The following is a 20365-nucleotide window of genomic DNA, read 5'->3' as shown; positions in this document are numbered from 1 at the left end:
AACGAGCAGCAGCTACGTTTGGCTACATACAGTGGCAAGAAAAAGTATGTGAACCTTTTGCAATTACCTGGATTTCTGCATAAATTGGTCATAACATTTCATCTGATCTTCATCTAAGTCACAACAATAGATAAACACAGTGTGCTTAAACTAATAAACGCACCAACAATTAACACGTTTTCATGTCTTTAATGAACTCACTGTGTAAACATTCACAGTGCAGGCTGGGAAAAGTATGTGAACCCTTGGATTTATAACTGGTTGACCCTCCTTTTGGCAGCAATAACCTCAACCAAACATTTTCTGTAGTTGCGGATCAGAGCTGCACAACGGTCAGGTGGAATTTTGGACAATTCCTCTCTACAAAACTGTTTCAGTTCAGCACTATTCTTGGGATGTCTGATGTGAACCGCTCTCAAGGTCATGCCACAGCATCTCAAATCAGGTTTAGGTCAGGACACTACCTGGGTCACTCCAGAAGGCGTATTTTCTTCTGTTGAAACCATTATTTTGTTGATTTACTTCTGTGATTTGGGTCGTTGTCCTGTTGCATCACCCAACTTCTGTTGAGCTTAAATTGGCGGACAGAGAGCCTTACATTCTCCTGCAAAATGCCTTGATAAACTTGGGAATTCATTTTTAGCAAGCTGTTCATAGCAAGCTGTCCAGGCCCTGAGTTAGCAAAGCAGCCCCAAACCATGATGCTCCCTCCACCATACTTTACAGCTGGGATGAGGTTTTGATGTTGGTGTGATGTGCCTTTCTTTCTCCACATATAGTGTTGTGTGTTCCTTCCAAACAACTCAACTTTAGTTTAATCTGCCGACAGAATATTTTGCCTGTAGCGCTGTGAAACATCCAGGTGCTCTTTTGCGAATCTCAGACTGGCAGCAATGTTTTTTTTTGGACAGCAGTGGCTTCTTCCGTGGTGTCCTCCCATGAACACCATTCTTGTTTAGTGTTTTACCTATCATAGACTCACCAACAGAGATGTTAGCATGTTCCAGAGATTTCTGGAAGTCTTTAGTTGACAATCTAGGATTCTTCTTAACCTCATTGAGCATTCTGCGCTGTGCTCTTGCAGTCATCTTTGCAGGACGGCCACTTCTAGGGAGAGTAGCAACCGTGCTGAAATTTCTTCATTTACAGACAATTTGTCTTACCATGGACTGATGAACATCAAGGCTTTTAGAGATACTTTTGTAACCCTTTCCAGCTTTGCACAAGTCAACAATTCTTCTGAGATCTCTTTTTGTTCGATGCATGGTTCACATCAGGCAATGATTTTTGTGAATAGCAAACTCACTTTTTGTGAGTGTTTTTTATAGGGCAGGGCAGCTCTAATGAACATCTCAAATCTCGTCTCATTGATTGGACTCCAGGTTAGCAATCTCCTGACTCCAATTAGCTTTTGGAGAAATCATTAGCCTAGGGGTTCACATACTTTTCCCAACCTACACTGTGAATGTTTAAATGATGTATTCAATATAGACAAGAAAAATACAATAACTTGTGTGTTATTAGGCAGTTTGGAACTCGGTACACAGTAAATTTACAGTGGGGCAAAAAAATATATACTTATTTTCCACCATAATTTGCAAATAAATTCATTAAAAATCCTACAATGTGATTTTCTGGATTTTTTTCCCTCATTTTGTCTGTCATAGTTGAAGTGTACCTATGATGAAAATTACAGGCCTCTTATCTTTTTAAGTGGGAGAACTTGCACAATTGGTGGCTGACTAAATACTTTTTTTGCCCCACTGTATGTAATGAGGATATGACATAATCCCATGTTCACTTGTCATTTGTGCAACCAATATCTTGACCATATCGCATCTTCTGCTATCTGTTAGGCTTTTTGGCCAAGCATACTCATTCATGATCCTCTCTCCTCAAGGTTTGTTCTTCAGAATGTCTTCAATCATCTAAGTCGGAGTAATTTAAAAAAGGAACACACTAACACTTTTAAAACAGCAATGAAATAGCAAGTGTAATGTTTGTTTAAGCTGGAAATGTTCAGTACTTACATGAGATGGACGATTATCCCCAGCTGTCTTTCTTGTAGCAGGAATCTGCTGCAATTTAATGGTGTCCTCGGAGTCCCCCTCATTGTCTCCACTGTATTTTGATAAGGAGCTGCTTGCAGAGGAACTCAACGAATCTAGCAATCATGTTTATATTTAACTGGTGTGAATAACATTGTAATTATAACACAATTTAGGTGGAAACATCCATTATTATGATTAGAGGACTTTTGCTAATGACAGGCGGAATGCAAAAATGTACCATTTGGAATTGATTAGACCCACTACTGTTCTAAAAGGGGGGTGAGAGGTCAGCACAGAAACAAAGACCATTTTAAAAATGTCAAAATGAGAAAAGAAATCAGCAGATATATCTGCTTGTCTTACATTTCAGAACATGTGTTAGGCTAGCCAGGACTGTATGGATGAATGTGAAGCTCTAAGCTAATAAGCAACTCACCATCAGGATTTGGGTCTTGGGGTAAACAAATCTCCAGCACACCAAGGTCTTGTTGGAATGTCAAATGTATTGGCAAATGTGAAGACAAAATAAGATTGCACATCCTTATTGATTAAATATGCTGTGTATATTTTTTGTTGAGAAAAAACAGAATAGAAGACACTAATCGAAGAGGTCATCTTTACGTGAACATCGTATCCCCAAAACTGACTTAGTGCTTCTTTCCACATCAATTCCAATTATGTGCAGTCTACAGCCTGTCTACTACAGCCACGCACTGAATTATTATAACAGCAGTCTGAGTATTATAGCAATACACCATAGATAGCTATCAACACTGAGATTGTATCGGCATACAAATGTTAGTATCACTTATTCTTTAAAACCATTAATGACTGGCAAAGACAATGAGCACAGCTACAGATGAGCATAATCAGACAACTCCCAAAACATAAACCAATCTTTGACTGATCTGTGATCTGGGGAGGCACAAGTTCGCTTTGTACTCATTACCAGCAAGGAAATTTGACAGTTTGATCAATTTGACAGTAAATATAAAGTAAGTATATTTAAAGTGTGTCAGTATAAGTGTGTTGTTCCATAGGATATTGTGTGAAATGTGAAACTTTTCACTCACCACAATCCAAAAAGGATTTGAAGGTCAGTTGCGTACGGCCTGCATCCTTGATGACAAGAAAAAGTTCATTTAAATTGCATTAACACAAATAACGTTATGCACAAATGACAAGAGAGCAGCGCTCTATTTAGAGTAAAACACATGTGTTGCATCGACCTGCCTGCCGCTAAGTCCTGTCTACCAACAGTTCTCTTTTCACAGTAAAACGCACCTGTCTTACCGACCAAACAGCAGCTAAAAACGGTCTAATAGCTCTAAACTTGAGTGAAACACACATGTAGCACAGACCAACTGCCGCTAATGGTCTGCTAACAGCTCGCTTTTCAGAGTAAAACACATGTTGCACTGACTAACCTGCTGGCAGTAGTCAGTAAAGTCTGCTAGCTACTGATAATAGCTAATAACGCTCTGTTGAAAATGTACAACAGGTGATGCACCGATCCACCGGGCAAACTATTGTTTGTTTTGGCAAGTCGGTTACTTTGTGCATGACACAAGGAATTTTTCCAACAATTGTTTACAGACCGATTATTTCACTTATAATTCACTGTATCACAATTCCAGTGGGTCAGAAGTTTACATAAACTAAGTTGACTGTGCCTTTATACAGCTTGGAAAATTCTGAAAATCATGTCATTGTTTTAGAAGCTTCTGATAGGCTAAATGACACCATTTGAGTCAATTGGAGGTGTACCTGTGGATGTATTTCAAGGCCTAACTTCAGTGCCTCTTTGCTTGACATCATGTGAAAACCAAAAGAAATCAGCCAAGACCTCAAAAAAACAATTGTAGACCTCCCCAAATCTGGTTCATCCTTGGGAGGAATTTCCAAACGCCTGAAGTTACCACGTTCATCTGTACAAACAATAGTACGCAAGTATAAACACCATGGGACCACGCAGCCGTCATACCGCTCAGGAAGGAGACACGTTCTGTTTCCTAGAGATTAATGTACTTTGGTGCGAAAAGTGTAAATCAATCCCAGAACAACAGCAAAATACCTTGTGAAGATGCTGGAGGAAACAGGTACAAAAGTACCACAGTAAAACAAATCCTATATCAACGTAACCTGAATGGCCGCTCAGCAAGGAAGAAGCCACTGCTCCAAAACCACCATATAAAAGCCAGACTACGGTTTGCAACTGCACATGGGGACAAAGATTGTGCTTTTTGGAGAAATGTCCTCTGGTCTGATGAAACAAAAATAGAACTGTTTGACCATAATGAGCATTGTTATGTTTGGAGGGAAAAGGAGGAGGCTTGCAAACCAAAGAACACCATCCCAACCGTGAAGCACGGGGGTGGCAGCATCATGTTGTGGGGGTGCTTTGCTGCAGGAGGGACTGGTGCACTTCACAAAATTGATGGCATCATGAGGCTGGAAAAACCTGACACCAGCTTTGTCAGGAGGAATGGGCCAAAATTCACCCAACTTCTTTGTGGGAAGCTTGTGGAAGGCTACCTGAAGCGTTTGACCCAAGTTAAACAATTTGGAGGCAATGCTACCAAAAACTAATTGAGTGTATTTAAACTTCTGATCCACTGGGAATGTGATGAAGGAAATAAAAGCTGAAATAAATCATTCTCTCTACTATTATTCTGACATTTCATTCTTAAAATAAAGTGGTGATCCTAACTGGTTTTTACTCTGATTAAATGTTAAGAATTGTGAAACTGAGTTTAAATGTATTTGGCTAAGGTATATGTAAACTTCTGAATTCAACTGTATATACTGTATGTTTATATATATACTTTTTTCAAACAAAGCATAAGGGAAGTATATTCCAGTTTAGTAGGTAATGCAACATTTATTGGATTCCAACCACAGTTAAACCTCATTGAAGAAGAAGCCACAGGACAGAGTTTTGAAAAAGGATGGTTTGCACAGGAGCTCGGTGTAACTCAATGACTATGTCAAATTATATTTGCCCTGTACACCTGTGTGGCTAACCAAGTCGTCATTACATTTAGGCTGATGGTCTTTCACATCCACTTAATTATGCAAAGTGTCGGTCACTTTAGCCACACTTTCATTTTGGGACTTAAAAAAAAATGTGCATAAGGCATTCATAGAATGAAGATACACCAAACACAACATGAGAATACTCAAAAGTATTTTATTATTAATTCACAATTATATCCCTTCTCTGAGGATAGATACACATCAAGCACCACTCTCAATGGTTCTAGACAGTGCTACTTCACATGCATTCAAACTGAAAAAATTAACAAAACAAACAAAATAATATTATAAAATCCTACAGAATTAAACATTATCTGATGATAGCTCAAACCAGCCTGTTCATTAAGAGTATGATGATATGTTTTCTCAAAATGGAAGAAAAGGATCACTAGTAAGGTTAAAACTGCTGTCTGAACACTATTTCTCTCACCATGATAGTTTGCAGCCGCTTGCAAGTCATGACCAAAACTCAATGTTGATATGGTACTATTACAATACACATCCAACCGAATGCCATCATTTAACAACGGCCTCTGAAAAGAATATCTGATATTATGGCAGAGCAAGGCTCTCCTAAGGGCTTTATTGGTTTAAAACAAGCTACATATATCGCACAACCAGTGGCACATTAGGACAACCCTAAAATGAATAAAAAATACTACAAAATAAGACACAACAATCTGTAAACGTACAAGGTATTTACAGAAGTCAACATACAGTATAGTTTAAATGCGCATCAGTTACCGTATGTGGACAAATTACATTTGTAACATGTCTTAGTCGTTGAAATGATGGCTCAAAACATAAAATCCTGTGTCAGACACCGTGCGAGACCTTTTGAATGGAGAAGAGCAAGCAACACAGAGGGGTATCTGCGAAGAATCAGTGTTGGGCATTGTGTAGGGTCACTATCCCAGGCCCTACCATACAATCAGGGTTGAGTTTGAGCTTCACAAGGTTTAGGTCTCAACTGTATGTGGAAACATATAACTAATATTATGGCATATGTTGTCTGTTGCCTTGGAGGGAAAAGGAGGACCCTCCGACAGTCGAAATTACAGTATTCAGTTCTAAGAATGTGAAAATGTCATTTCTGATGTCCTTGTGCTTGGCCAATTTCAGATATCAACAGAATGGTATGGTTCCATCTTTTGATTTGAATAATTAATATATTGTGGCTGGTTCCTCCAGATAGTTCAGCAGTCCACATCAAGTCTTTGAAGAGGTCAGGTAGAGAATGTCTTTTAGCAAGAGAGGAATAGTCACAAGCAGTCATAGACTTACAGTATATATACTGTAATTACAGAAAATCTGTTTTGGAGAATAGGGAGTGGTTAAAGGCCCAAAAACATGCTTCAATTCTTAAAATATGTTTTATAAGACGTTTCACTTCAAAATAGATGTATACAAATCATTCGTTCCTGAACAATTTAGATCATTATTAAAGTAATTTATTGTAAAAGTTGCTTTTGTCTCATCGGAGTGAATGAATCAAGCTAGTGTTTTTAAAATATATCATTGTTACAAATAGAATGAATAGAATCATATAATAGAATAAGGGCTGGAGTCACGGTGACTGAGACATACACATTATGCTCTGGGGTTTGGGATGGGACAACTGTGTGTGTGACACCTTTCCTCATATCAGGCCTTGGTCCATTCCAGTGAGTTGGACGAGGATAGGGTCCGTGCAGCAGCCACAGAGTCACACACTGCTGGAGTAGTTGTTTTTGTGTGTGTGCGCGTGTTCGCCTGTTTGATGACCCCTCTCGGAGATGGCAGAAGTGAAAGAGAAGAAAGATCGAGGGAGGAGCAGCTCTATGCCTGGAAATCATTCCCAAAGTGTCTGATCTGGTCCTCAGTCATGGACAGGTAAGTAGCCCTCATGCTGGGGGAGTACTGTAGGGGAAAACATAATATCACAGGACACACAATTAGAGACAACACCAGGTGACTTATAGTGAATGAAATGCACAACAGTATAGAATAACATAGTACTCTTTCAGAACAGTATCTAACCAGCGAGACAGGAAGGAAGGGTAGGTAGCTAGGGGAGACAATACTGTGTCTATGCCAAACATTAATTGGACTATCAGTCAGACAACACTGTAGGTCCCTTCTTATGGATCAAGCCTTCTCAGGCAGTAGGTGAGACAAGGGGCATACCAATACTCTAGAATTCTATAGCACCAGACCAAGCATAACGACAAGCCTGACGCTCGGCACCTTATGGCGGTAACAGCTATAGAATTACACAGAGGGAAGGTTTGCGGCATGCACACATAGGGCTGCCGATGTGTCTCTGAAAACATGTCCCAACCCAGGGAGGAGATGTGAGGATAGGGTACACCACCACACTCCCAACAGCACGGGGAAACAGACCTGACTGGGTCAAACATACAACTGGAATGATGACGATGATGATGTCATGAACAGTAAGGTTTGCAGTTCAAAGCCATGCCAGAGGTGAAATAGAAAATGCAGTTCCAAAATGAAAATGGAGGTAAATAAGAAAGAGATGATTTTAAACGAAGGCAGGGGGAAAAGCAATTGGGAGTCTATCTTGTCCTTCAGACAGTAGAGAGGTCCAAAGAGGAGCAGAAAACAACTTACTCTGTTTCTAAATTGCTGAGTGTATACCTCCAAAAGTTGATAAAAAAAATAAGGAAGTAAGAAACGAAATACAAACAAACATATAAACAACAAACAAACAAAAAATATCAAAGAAGCTGTTAGCTGAAAAGGTAGAGTGCACGCTTTGCAGAAAGGTAGATATGGGTCCAGAAAGACACCACATGACATAATCCTCACAGCCAAATGGTAGTAGAGTGAGAGGGTAGGGGAAAGCACAGAGGTTGATACGGTTTAACACTTTAGAGTTCGTCCCAGATGGCACCCTATTCCCTATACAATCCACTGCTTTTAAAATAAAATAAATAAGATGTTGTGTAGGTGCCATTTGGGACTCAGCATTAGTCTCAGGTAATAAACCTTATTTTCAGTCAAATATAAAAACGTCATCCCGTGGGAAGGATGGCAGGCAGCTACAGTAGATACCCATAATATATGAGATGCATGATATCTGTCTCTTTATCAAATGTAATTAGGCACAGCAAGCATTTTGAATGGTTAAGCTTGATGTATTCATCCTAAAAATGTGGCCTGTCTCCTCGACAGGAAATGAGAATAGATCTAAAGAGCTGCCACTACGAGGCCAAAGAGGGAGGTGAAAGAGAGAAGGGGAGAGAGACACTTTAAGAGAGAAGGAAAGTGACCAAATAAGGACTAACACCTGTGACATCCTCCCCTGGGCATTGGTCTAAGTAGCATGCTATGTCCATGTTAAACTTCTCTTTCACTGTCCTACTACTTGGGTAATGAGTCAGCAATCTACAGTTATGGTAGATAGACAGGTTAAAGGCACAAAGTCAGCAGTGTGCTCTCTGATATGTCATCAAAATTATGACCATGATCAAAAGACTTACTGATGGATTTCAGTATTGGAAATGTATTATCATATGGATGTCATGTCATGAGAAAAACACTCTCGTCACAACTCGTGAGAAACAAACTACAAGACCAACTTCAAGTCTAAGTAACACTGACTTGAGCAATTTAAAGAATGCATCAAGCAGAGAGAGCATCATTAGGGGAAAAGCCTCAAGCTAGAGTTAAAGAGCAGTCTGAGCCCCAGCTGTCAGGTCTTTACCAGAGTTGACATTGCAAACAGAAAGTAAACACAGGAACAAGTCCTACCAGGTCACTGAATAAATGAAATAACAGAACAGAAATCCTGGTGATGAGAGAGAGATCAGTATTACAATGCTGATTGACTTGAGAGTATGTGGGACAGTGGCATCATGGTTGGGATCAATTTCAATTCAGTCAATTCAGAAAGCAAACTGAAATTTCAAATTGAAATTCCAATTTTCCTCATTGGAATTGACCCCAACCCTGAGTGACATCGCAAGAAAGACATGGCCTCTGGGACCCAACGCACCGAGGGGGGCGGTGAGCCTCTCCCGATCAGAGGAACGTTCTCGTACCGCTGGTTCCCCCCGAACAGCGCCGACTGGTTCCTGAGAAGGGAGAGCGAAGGAGTGAGTTAAACAAACATTCCCTATCACCAAAAAAGTGTCATCTTAGCAATCATGATGACTACATGTCACAGTTAGCTTTACTTTAGCTTCAGTACGTATAGCACACTAGACTGCATTACCATACACTCCACACCAGGCCAGGGCTGGACTCTGACTCACATGTACTCTGAAACGGGTGCATTGGACCCAGCCTGTGCGGCAGGCGGGTGGAGGCTGCTCTGGCTACCCATACTGCTGCTGTAGCTGCAGAAGCTGTGCACGTTGGTGGCATGGTTGGGGTTGTGGGTCGTCATGCGTCTGGCCTGAGGGTTAAATGGGTCCTCCTCGTCTATATCGTCATAATCACGCTCCCTGAGAGAAGAGGAAGGCTGGAGGTCAGGGGCATAGATTTTCAGGATGATTTAATGACTTGGTAAGGTGTATGTACAGTATAAACACAATGGATGTTTATACTCTTGTTCTATAAAAGGGCGATAGAGAGAGAGAGAAAGATAGTGACTGTGATTCTTACTAGCTCTGGTTTTGCTATTCTCGTGATCATGATATGTGGTTGTCTTATCTACTTTAGTTGAATGCATTGATTGCAAAATGCTCTGGATAAGAGTGTCTGCTAAAAGACTAAAATGTAATGTAAATGTAATGAAAGAGACTCAGTGGGAGGGCACCTCCTGACCTGCTGGCGATATGTGTCCATGCCCGGGGGATGGCACACAGCATGGCACAGAAGGCACAAATTGCCAGGATAGAGAAGAGGCATAGGTATAGCAGGCCCTCCACCCCGTCATAACACACACCGATCAGCGCATCCAGGTAGTCCTACAGTGTGGAGGGAGGAAACAAACAAACACATTTGCAGATAGCAGAAAATATCTCTCTGAGACATGTTGTGAAGTGAATAGATGTACACAGCAGAGCCACTGTCACAAGGAACTAGATCCATGCCGTGGGATTCAGTGGTGGTGTCCTGTACCTTGTTGAGTCCTCTACAGTCCAGCAGGGCAGTCAACTGGTGGAGGCTAGCCTCTGAGGAGTTGAGCAGGTGCTGGATGCCTAATAGGTCTCTCTGTGGAGAAGACAAGTGTAGGATTCAGTACTCAAAAAATGCAATGCTTACACAGACGGGACGCATTATGCCACAGGTAAATTCATCACTGACCTCAGCGGTGGGGAAGAGAGGCACAGCGAACTGCAGCAGGCCCTGTATTTGGATCTGCATGGTGGTCAGAGATCTTTGGAAGATGGTCAGAGACTGCAAACACACACACACACACACACACACACACGCACACACGCACACACGCACACAAAACAACATTCCAAATTCTGGGTAGTGTACATTTAAAGGGATAATCCACCCACAGAAAAAACAATCATGAAACTCCTGTCAGGTTGGTAAAAGCCAATGTTTTGTCAATGGGTAAAAATGATTTAACTTCTCAGTGGCCCATCTGTGAAATCGGGAAATCGTGTAGAACGCGTCATAGCTACATGGTTCTCCTCACTAGAGATAGGGGATGACACACTATCACATTTCATAACGCTTTTAAGACAATTACCTGCACTCCAAGTCACCAAATCAGCCAATAGATGGTATGGGCATAATTGTATAGAGCACATCCATCTGTTTATATCGTCATGACAAAGTTTATATTTCGCTTGGGGATATTAACTTAATGTGTGTATTTACGTTGGCTAGCTAGCTACGTAGCCATTTGCAACAGATTTCCACAACTATTTTTCACATGTTGCCACCAACCTTACTATAAAAACAAAATTAAAAATGTGTTAACAAAAAATATTGTTTTCACATATTAGTGTTATTTAACACTGTTAATCATAGGAATTCGTGGTTTGGGATGGATTATAACTTTAATACACTAGTGGGCTTGTCAGTTCAGCTTTTGTCCAGCATAGGGAGACAAAAGCCAATCATTAACAGCAAGTTAGTCTCATCCAACAGAATCTGCATGCTCTGACCTGTGCACTCCACCAAAGAACAGCAAGTAGACTGTAATTTACCCCTTAGAAACTGATCTGGGAGCGTAGTATGAACCCTATGACTCCAACCCTACACAGCAAATTCTCCAGTGTTCAAAAACAAACAAAAAAATGAACACAGAGCGTTAAATCAACACCGAAAGTCATGAGTCTGTGGTCTCATATAGACACCAGAACAGTGTTAAATTAACACACTGTGAGTGCCTTGTCTACCGAGTAAATTGTAGAGTTACCACCCATGACTTTATTGGTTAGTGACAGAGACATGGTTGTTGCATTCATCCATTTTCGTCCTATTGACTATCCCCAAGCGAGATCCTAAGCGAATATGTCATAAAAACACTCAATTCTTTAACACAATACCATATGTATTTCATAAAGCCTTATTTAGAGGGCCTAGTTTTACCTGGAAACAGGGGCCTGAAACTCATACACAATCACATTGAACCAAAACCACAACCATCATTATCATATTTCCCAGCATGCTCTAATGCAGGTTGATTTTGAGAATTGCTTGTTTAAATATATAGGTTTTCACATTTCCACAAACTTCAAAGTGTTTCCTTTCAAATGGTATCAAGAATATGCATAATCTCGCTTCACATCCTGAGCTACAGGCAGTTAGATTTGGGTATGTCACTTTAGGCGAAAAAAGAAAAGGAAAAAAGGGGCGGATCCTTATTAACAATGGAGGATCATATGATTTCCAGTTTTTAAGTCAACTTTTTTTCTCAAAATGATTGACAAGAAAAGTATAGTCTAACCCATTGGGTATCTAACCATACCCTCATATGCAGCGTCTTGAAATGTACAGATGGACGGATTAATCATAAAACTTCTGACATCCAATTTACTAACTCTGCCCATAACTTTTGGACTTTATAGCACTCCCAGAAGGCATGAATTATTTAGTCATTGTTAGTTTTACACTTAAGACATGTCTCTGCTGTTGTGCTGTTGTGCTGTAGAATTTGTGAATTTTGTCTCTTGTATTAAACATGACTTTATACTGGATTAAGCGTACATTTTCATTAACTGTAATTTTGTTAGTTATGTTTCAACACTCCATCTTGTGCCAATGTCAGTTAGTTTATATATATTTTCTGCGAGATTGTCAGCTCTCTGCATGGTTTTGTACATCTTACCGTTCATATGACTATCCTTTTCTGACTCAAATAGAACTCCCTCAACATTGCTCTGATGTCAAAAAGATTTCAGAATGAAATTTCATGATATAAAACTTTTAAGTTGCATTTATAAAATAAATTAAACATTGGTCAGCCCACAATTGCTTTTTAATTCCGTCAAGGAAATAATTGTATTTCCTATTAACAAGTCATTTACAGTTTCTATGCCTTTAGTTTTCCATGTGGGCCAATTTATTGGTGGATTCTGAAAAGGATTGTTTCATAGGGGTGTGTTTTTAGGGAGTGATATTGGTTGTTGTAGAATCCATTTAATTTGATTCTATATTGTTTATGTTCTTAATTATGAAGTTGTTAATGTTCTTAGCTTAATCCTTTCAAAATAGACACGTGAAAATATATTTTTATATATTTGTTGTTTGTTGTCACTTATTAAGCATAATAATTATTTCATATTTTTTGTGGTCCACTTAAAGGATTGCTGTAGATCATGAGTTATTATTTTTTATTTTTTTCTATTGGCATTTTTTTTCTTCATGTTAGCTTTATATCCTGAGATTTTAGAATATTCAGAAAATATTTTTAACAAAGAGAGAATTTAGTTTTCAATATTACTCAGGTATATCAGGAGATTGTTAGCAAATAAGTTTTGTTTATATTCAAGTTTACCAATACTGATACCGTATACGTTTGGGTCCTGTCTAATTCTTTCTGCAAGCGGTTCAATTGCCAGTGCAAACAGGAGCAGGGAGAGAGGACATCCCTGTCTTGTGCCCCCTTCTAAAGAAAATGTAGCAGAAAATATATGATTTGAGTATATTTTTGCTTCAGGATATTTATAAAATATTTTCATAAAATGAATTATTTAATTTGAAAAGGGCATTCAAGATGGTCAAATGCCTTTTTGGAATCAACAGCTATAATTGATAAATCAACATCTTTATTTGCCATTAAAGAGTATGCTTTATTTGAGTTTAAACTGTAGTTGTTGGTTGTTGTCTCTCTTCAAAAGTAAAAGATCATATTCCTGCTTAAGTTAAGAAATTGTATTTTCTTCTTTACCTTGTAAAGATTTCTTATGGGCTTTTCCTAAAATAGTGATTTATTTTTCTTTCATTTTAATTTCTAATTCAGATTTAACTTTTGCTGAGTATGAGAAAAGCATACAGAATTGTGTAGTGTTGACTTTTCTCTGTCCTCTATGTTTACATTTGTAATGGTATTTTTTACATTTGTAAAGGTTAAAAACGTTTTTTTCCGGGTCTTGAAGAAGTGCTCTGTTCGTTCTCCATATTCTTCCGCTAAATGTATTTTCTGTTGTTGTAATTAAGCATGATACAGGAAATTATCCAATATCACTGTCATGGATTTTTGAACCTACTATATTTTTGAGTGCATTTTTGGAAAGAAAAAAGAAAAAAAGGAGTACTCTTTTGTCATTGGGAATAGTAATCTCCAGCTGTCCTGTAAATTATTTGTAGAGATGAAAATGTGCAGCCTCTTTGGAGGCTCCTTGAATTTGCCTTTTTTATTGCTGTGTCGGTCTAACTTGCTGAATGTGTGATTTTGGTCACTTGCTAAAATAATAGTTCCCATCTGGATTTGATCTAATATTGCTTGAACTATATCTGAAAACATCAGATTTGCCCCTGGGAGGATATACAACAAAATCAATGTGTATTTTCACCATGTAAGGTATAATTCAAAATTAGAAAACAGCCTTTTTGGCCTGTGTGCTGGGATATAAGGGAAATGGGTGTATTCTTGTTTACCAGTATGCCTACACCTCTGCTGTTACTACAGTGGGTGGCAGCATAAGCCTCTCCAACCCATCACCTCTTTAAAGATCCCGAACAGTCATTCTGATTCCAATGCAAAATAGTCTTTTGAGAGACTAAGATTTTACCCAGAATATTTTTTGGGATGGAAATGCTAAAAATTTTAGAAAACATACCTTTTCTCTCATGGCTAACTACCAGGAACTTGGATGCAGTGTTGCAGTACAATCATCTCAAGCTAATTTGGTGATATACAAAGAAACTCAAACAATATTGAAATTGCATCAATTTCAACAAAACATTTTTTTATGCATCTCCCAATTTGGCATGTCTCTTGTGATGCAGTTCACAGCAGCACTGATGGATGTGTTGACATGACAACAATGTCAAAGTTTTGAACGACCCTTCTCCTCTTTTGTTCCATGCTGGCTGCTAGCTAACACCAGACACAGATGAAAGGGGAAACATATAAGTATCTTTGCCATAGATGAATAGTGTAAACCTTTCATTATAATTGCTAACATCCTACAGGGTACACCCTTGTGTACGGGTTCGAGGCCCCTGTGTTAGAGTAAAACTAGGCCCTCAAAATAAGGCCTCATGAAATACTGTATGTAAGGTAGTTTGTCAAATAATAACAAAAAAGGATGATAACATATAGGATCTCACTTGGTAATGTCCATAGGACCGAAATGGATGAATGCAACCATGTCTCTGTCACTAACAAATAGTCATGAGTGGTAACTCTACAATTTTCTCGAAAGACAAGGCACTCTGTAAATATTTTAATAAGGCCTTACACCAACCAGTGTGCTAATTTAACACTGTTCTGGTGTCTATATGTGTCCACAGACCAGTGTTCCCTCTGCGTTCATTTGGTAGAATCATTGCTGCCACACCAAAATAAACATTAGATTTCTACCAAACATATGTTCAATAAAGTTCTGTAAAGCATATTCGCATTTCTTGGTAAATAAATATCTGTCTGGGTTCAATACAGTTCTGAAGGCTATTTAGTTCTGTGAGCTGTGACAGGCAGCAAGCAACTCAAGAAACACGGCGCACCAGTTACCAGTGTGCAATACAGACGCTCTGCGCAAGAAACACAATTCACTTGAATCACTTCAGAATGCACCTGCGCGCAATACAGAAGCTCTGTGGCGCGAAACACAATTAACTTGAATCACCTCAGAGTGCACCTGTGTGAGAAACTGAAAGAAAGGTACATTAGCTAGCCAACTAGTTAACTACATAAGCTAGCTATAGCCTAAACACTCTACTAAACTTAATTTAGATCTATAATATTGCTGCCACAAATGTAACGGCAATTAGCTATCCAATATTCACAAGGATGTTGATGATAGAAACATGGTTAACTAACGTTACTAGTTTAGCAAGTTAGCTAGCTAGCTAGATTCATCGGCTGGACAGTCCAGCCTGGACTATATTAACCGGCAACCAGGGACAGAGCATTGAATGGAAAGTGTCAGGGCTCATGCAATGATGGCAAAAGGTAAAGATTGTTATATTGGATAGTTCCATTTCTCAAAATGCCTTTTAATGTAAAATATCTCAGATTGTGCACTAACCATGGCTCAATAATAACGCATTATGTCTGCTGCTGTTCACAGGCTCCTCAGTCATGGTTGCATTCGAGCCAACCACAGTGCTTGAGCATGAGGCCATCATTGGGGGTTTTAAATATCTGTACCATCTAACAAAGCGGGAGCAGGCCCATCACACAAACTTCCCAGAACTGCTGGACCTTGCTGAATTGCTGGGTTTGGTACTATTTCACAAAGCTCAAGGTGAATGAGTGCTCCACAATTCTGTGTTTTTGTTCATATTTTTTTCACTTGATATTTAAATGTCACCAGACTTACTTCACATTGTTCTCATTTACATGAAGATTGGCAAGAACACAAACTACAGGTCACACATAATAGTGAAAGAAATGTTGAAGATTCTGGCTCAAGTTGTGGAGGAGCCTATCCTACATGCCATTCAGACATCTGTAGCCATTGGCCTGGAGGCTGATGAAACTACAGATGTGGCAACTAATAAGCATCTGGATTTACATGTCAGGTTTATATTTCAATAAGAGTTACAACATTATTTTGAATAGTGATATTCTACAGTCGCACTGCATCCATGAGTAATAATGAAATGGTTTATGGATTTGTGTATGTTTTCTAGATACATGGACAAAGAGGGATACCTTTAAAACTAGTTCCTGGACCTGGTGTCAGTCCCTGATGGCCAGGCAGACACCATCGTTGCCACCATCAAGGAGGTGCTGCACATCAAAAAGATACCAACAGAGAGATTGTACGACCTGGGCACTGATGGGGCTGTGGTGATGACTGGTATGGACACAACACTAAGTCTTATGTAATACCCGTGGTAGAACCAAGTATTGAGTTGATTTGTTATAATTAATTGGTCATTTACAAGTGAATAGGTTTGTTTAGTTTTAAGTTTTGACCAATAAGGTTGCTTGTTAGGCTGTGGCCAATGGGAGAGTTGCCCTGGTTAACGGAAGGCCTGGGAAAAAAGAGAAAGACGTTGAGAAAAAGGATGGACATTACATTATGACCGTTGGCGAAGAAAAATGACAAAAGATGACAATAAAAATAGAACAAAACCCATACCTACCCAGTTTAGAAGGGAAATACCGATTTTATTTTATAAGAGAGTTATCGTTTTGTTAAGAAAGACTTAGTAAAGACTGAAGCTACCATTTACACTATGTCTTGTGATACAAATCATTTTTCTCATCTTCAAACAGGACAACATAGTGGTGTGTCAAAACAGCTAAAGGATGCCTTCCCGTGGATGGTGTCTGTGGCTTGTCCTGCCCACCATCTTGCTCTGGCCTGATTTGCTGATGTCCCCTACATGAGATTATGTATCACACTCCTTCGCTTGGCTACTCTGGTCTCATCTTGTTTACCTACTGCATCTACACTCAAAATAACTCTATTTTGCAGGAAGTAAAGGATGTTCGCTGGCTGTCCCAGAACCTGGCCGTGGCTGATCTCAGCGAAACGAAGAGGTAGGTGACAAGCCTGGAGACGGAGATGAGAAGGTGATGAAGCATACTTCATGAGCTGTAACCGAAAAATAACTGGCATTTGGAAAGTTTGAGGTGAGGAAGCAAGTGTGGTGGAACAAGAATTGTTAGAATTGTTAAGTATCTTTCTACAGTAGCTGGATCGAATTCTCCGTTAGCTAGCCAGAGAAATGTTGAGCAACATTAGCTGATCAAATAATTGAGTTTACGGTGTGAAAATTTGCTGAATTAACATTTTAACATTAGATGAGGTAACGTTAGCAGAGCTCGAGGAACCAATTAGCTATAGTATTAACTGGTATACGTCTCCTTGCCGTTCCTCAAGCTATAACATTAGTTTCTCACTGGACCCTGGCAATCTGTGTGAAATGTTAAATAGTTAGCTAGCTAATGAACTAACTACTATCTATGAAGAAATGTATTCCCTCTATGTGGTTAATTTTCAGAATGAGAGAATTAGGTGAACATTAGGCATTGCTAAGGGGATTCAGGGATCAAGTGTAGCTGGAGCTGGGCCTAGCTTAAGCTGGATGCCAATGGAGGTGAAAAGGAACACCACACACTTTCCTTCTTTTTCAATAAGGTGGATAAAAAGGGGTATGCCAGATGCACTCTCTGCCTGAAAGATCAATTATGCCAACAAAGAGTCTCATGCTCTGCTGCTAGCACATTGTAGTACAGGCAGAAAGTGTACAATGTAATAACACGCAGTGTAGCCCAAAGATATTGCTTTTATGTTGAACTTGACATCATACTGTAACACTTTTGTGTGAGTGAGGGGGGATTACTTTATCTTTTACTCAGTGAACGTTATTTTTGCACACATGGAGCCTTGTGCCCTTAAATCAATGTCTACTATAGTGGCCACAATAATAGAGCAAAAATAGAATGCCTTTTTATTTACTTCTATTTCTACTTTAAGATGTTTTTTCCCCAAGTGCTATATTAACATGTATGTGGTCACAAGCGTTCTATTATAAAGGCTGTCATGGCTAACTGCAATATTAGTGTATTGTTTTTTCTCTGGACTTGCGTGTCTTTCACAGTAAAGTCTAGGCAAGAAATAACATTGGATTGCTTTCCTTATTTTTTTGCTATGAGTTTGGTTCACATTATCCACTTTTTATTTTATATACAGACACTGATCATGTAGATCATATTCTTTGTTGTTTAATTAGTACAGTTAAAACCTGAATTTCAAGATGGGATCCAGCCTAAAAGTCACTAGAAATTAGCGTTTTAAAGCATATTGTCACGCTCTGACCTTAGAGATAATTTATTCTCTATTTTGGGGTTAGGTCGGGGTGTGACTAGGGTGGGCATTCTAGTTTTGTTATATCTACGTTGGCCTGGTATGGTTCCCAATCAGAGGCAGCTGTCTATCGTTGTCTCTGATTGGGGATCCTATTTAGGCAGCCTTTTCCCACCTGTTTGTTGTGGGACCTTGTTTTTGTGTAGTGCCTTTGAACACTGCATTGACGGCACTTTTCGTTTGTTCTGTATTGTTTTGCTCAGTTTCACTTATTAAACATGTGGAACTCTACGTTAGCTGCGCCTTGGTCTGTTAATTCTACAGACGATCGTGACACACACATATATATATATTTAACTCTTTGCGTGTTTCAGTGTCCCAAAAATGTGTCACCTTTAGGGCCCTCACCAGTTTGCATCCCTGCTCTACGCTTTCTGTGCCACGTACAGGTAGGCCTAGATGTATTGTAGATTATAGTGGACTCCAAATTAAATAATGTACTATGTTGCTATTACTGCCTTCCGTGTCTCAAAACTCTATTTGAGTGGTCCACGATATGGCTTTTAAAACCTGTTTTGTATTGTCAATTGATGTATCATTGTTGAGTGACAAACTTTTCTAACTCTACAGATTTGTGGCAGCACTTTACCTGCTGGCGGATGTGCTGCCTCACCTGACGTGGCTTTCAAATTATATTCCAATTAGAGGATGTAAACTTCCTGCCCATAAAAGAGCAGGTACATTCTTTTCTATCTTCATGTTCAAACAAGGGCAAATGTCTCAGTTTAACAGAGTCAAAGGACAGCACTACTCACTGAAATATTTAAGAACTTCTGACACTTCATTATAATTACTTCAAGCAAAACAACTCTTTTGCTGTAGGTCCCTGTGACAATGGCATCACTCCTCGTCATAAAACATTCTGGTGATTCCCAGGGGTCATTTCTGAGCTAACTCCACCAGGACATCCATGTCCCAATGGGTCTGGGCGCATTCAACATCAAGGAGGAGGCGAGGGAGAGGCCAGGTGGAGACCAAGACCAGGAAGCAGTTCTGAGCTGGGTTTAGAGAGGAGGTAAAAACATTTATTTTCAAATGTTGTGATGAAACCAATGTTACATTGTGTTTGATAAACTAAAACAAACAGCTCTTAATCACTTATTTTCTGCTTTGTGCTGTAATTAGGTCATGGATCCATATATTGTTGGCCTCCAGGACAGCCTAGACCAGTGGTTCCAACACCGGGAGATTCTGGGGGCCTCCAGGACAGCCGAATCCAGAGGTTCCAACACCTGGAGATTCTGGGGGCCTCCAGGACAGCCGAGACCAGAGGTTCCAACACCTGGAGATTCTGGGGGCCTCCAGGACAGCCTAGACCAGAGGTTCCAACACCTGGAGATTCTGGGGGCCTCCAGGACAGCCTAGACCAGAGGTTCCAACACCGGGAGATTCAGGGGGCCTCCAGGACAGCCTAGAACAGAGGTTCCAACACCGGGAGATTCTGGGGGCCTCCAGGACAGCCTAGAACAGAGGTTCCAACACCTGGAGATTCTGGGGGCCTCCAGTGTGTTGGGAACTCAGTCTGCGTTCTCCAGTGAGAGGATAAACACCGTTAACCTGATCCTCCTCACCAGGCAGTTTGTGCAAGCGCCAGAGGATGCTGTGCTCCAAGAGTGGCCCTCTTACAAGCAACATGTGCTAGTTGGAGCATTCACAGTATCGAATGAGTGTGACAATCTTTTGAAGAGAACATTTTAGGCCAGTTTTGACCAACCCTTTTTCCTGTTGAACTACCACTCTGTTTGCTCTTCTTTAATGCTGTACATCTTTTAGTTTTTCATGTATTTCAGGGGTTGAATCAGCTGACGGCAATGACAAAGCTGGCCTCGCAATTTGAGTGGGGGCAGCTCTACCCCTGCCTTAGCCAGTTGG

General features: G+C 39.9%; 1 protein-coding gene across 3 annotated transcripts in view; it reads right to left on the bottom strand.

Annotated features, from left to right (window-relative positions):
• Nucleotides 1–5221: 5221 nt before the first annotated feature.
• LOC149974317 (protein tweety homolog 2-like) overlaps nucleotides 5222–20365 on the bottom strand; it is a 111512-nt gene continuing 96368 nt past the window's right edge. The window contains exons 9-15 of one of the 3 annotated variants that reach the window (XM_090212050.1): nucleotides 10344–10436; nucleotides 10158–10250; nucleotides 9861–10003; nucleotides 9347–9538; nucleotides 9088–9166; nucleotides 7701–7727; nucleotides 5222–6986 (exon numbers count right to left, since the gene is read on the bottom strand). In XM_090212050.1, coding sequence (XP_090068176.1) covers nucleotides 6906–6986; nucleotides 7701–7727; nucleotides 9088–9166; nucleotides 9347–9538; nucleotides 9861–10003; nucleotides 10158–10250; nucleotides 10344–10436 — 708 coding nt within the window. In that variant the 3' untranslated portion in view covers nucleotides 5222–6905. Of the gene's footprint in view, nucleotides 6987–7700; nucleotides 7728–9087; nucleotides 9167–9346; nucleotides 9539–9860; nucleotides 10004–10157; nucleotides 10251–10343; nucleotides 10437–16767; nucleotides 17177–20365 lie in introns of those variants that run through there. The other 2 variants (XM_090212051.1, XM_090212052.1) reach the window with 2 other exon arrangements.

Source organism: Oncorhynchus mykiss, chromosome 20 (assembly GCF_057628025.1).
Source record: "Oncorhynchus mykiss isolate SJ-2025 chromosome 20, ASM5762802v1, whole genome shotgun sequence".
NCBI classification, from domain to species: Eukaryota; Metazoa; Chordata; class Actinopteri; order Salmoniformes; family Salmonidae; genus Oncorhynchus; species Oncorhynchus mykiss.
This window is presented reverse-complemented; position numbering and strand designations above follow the sequence as displayed.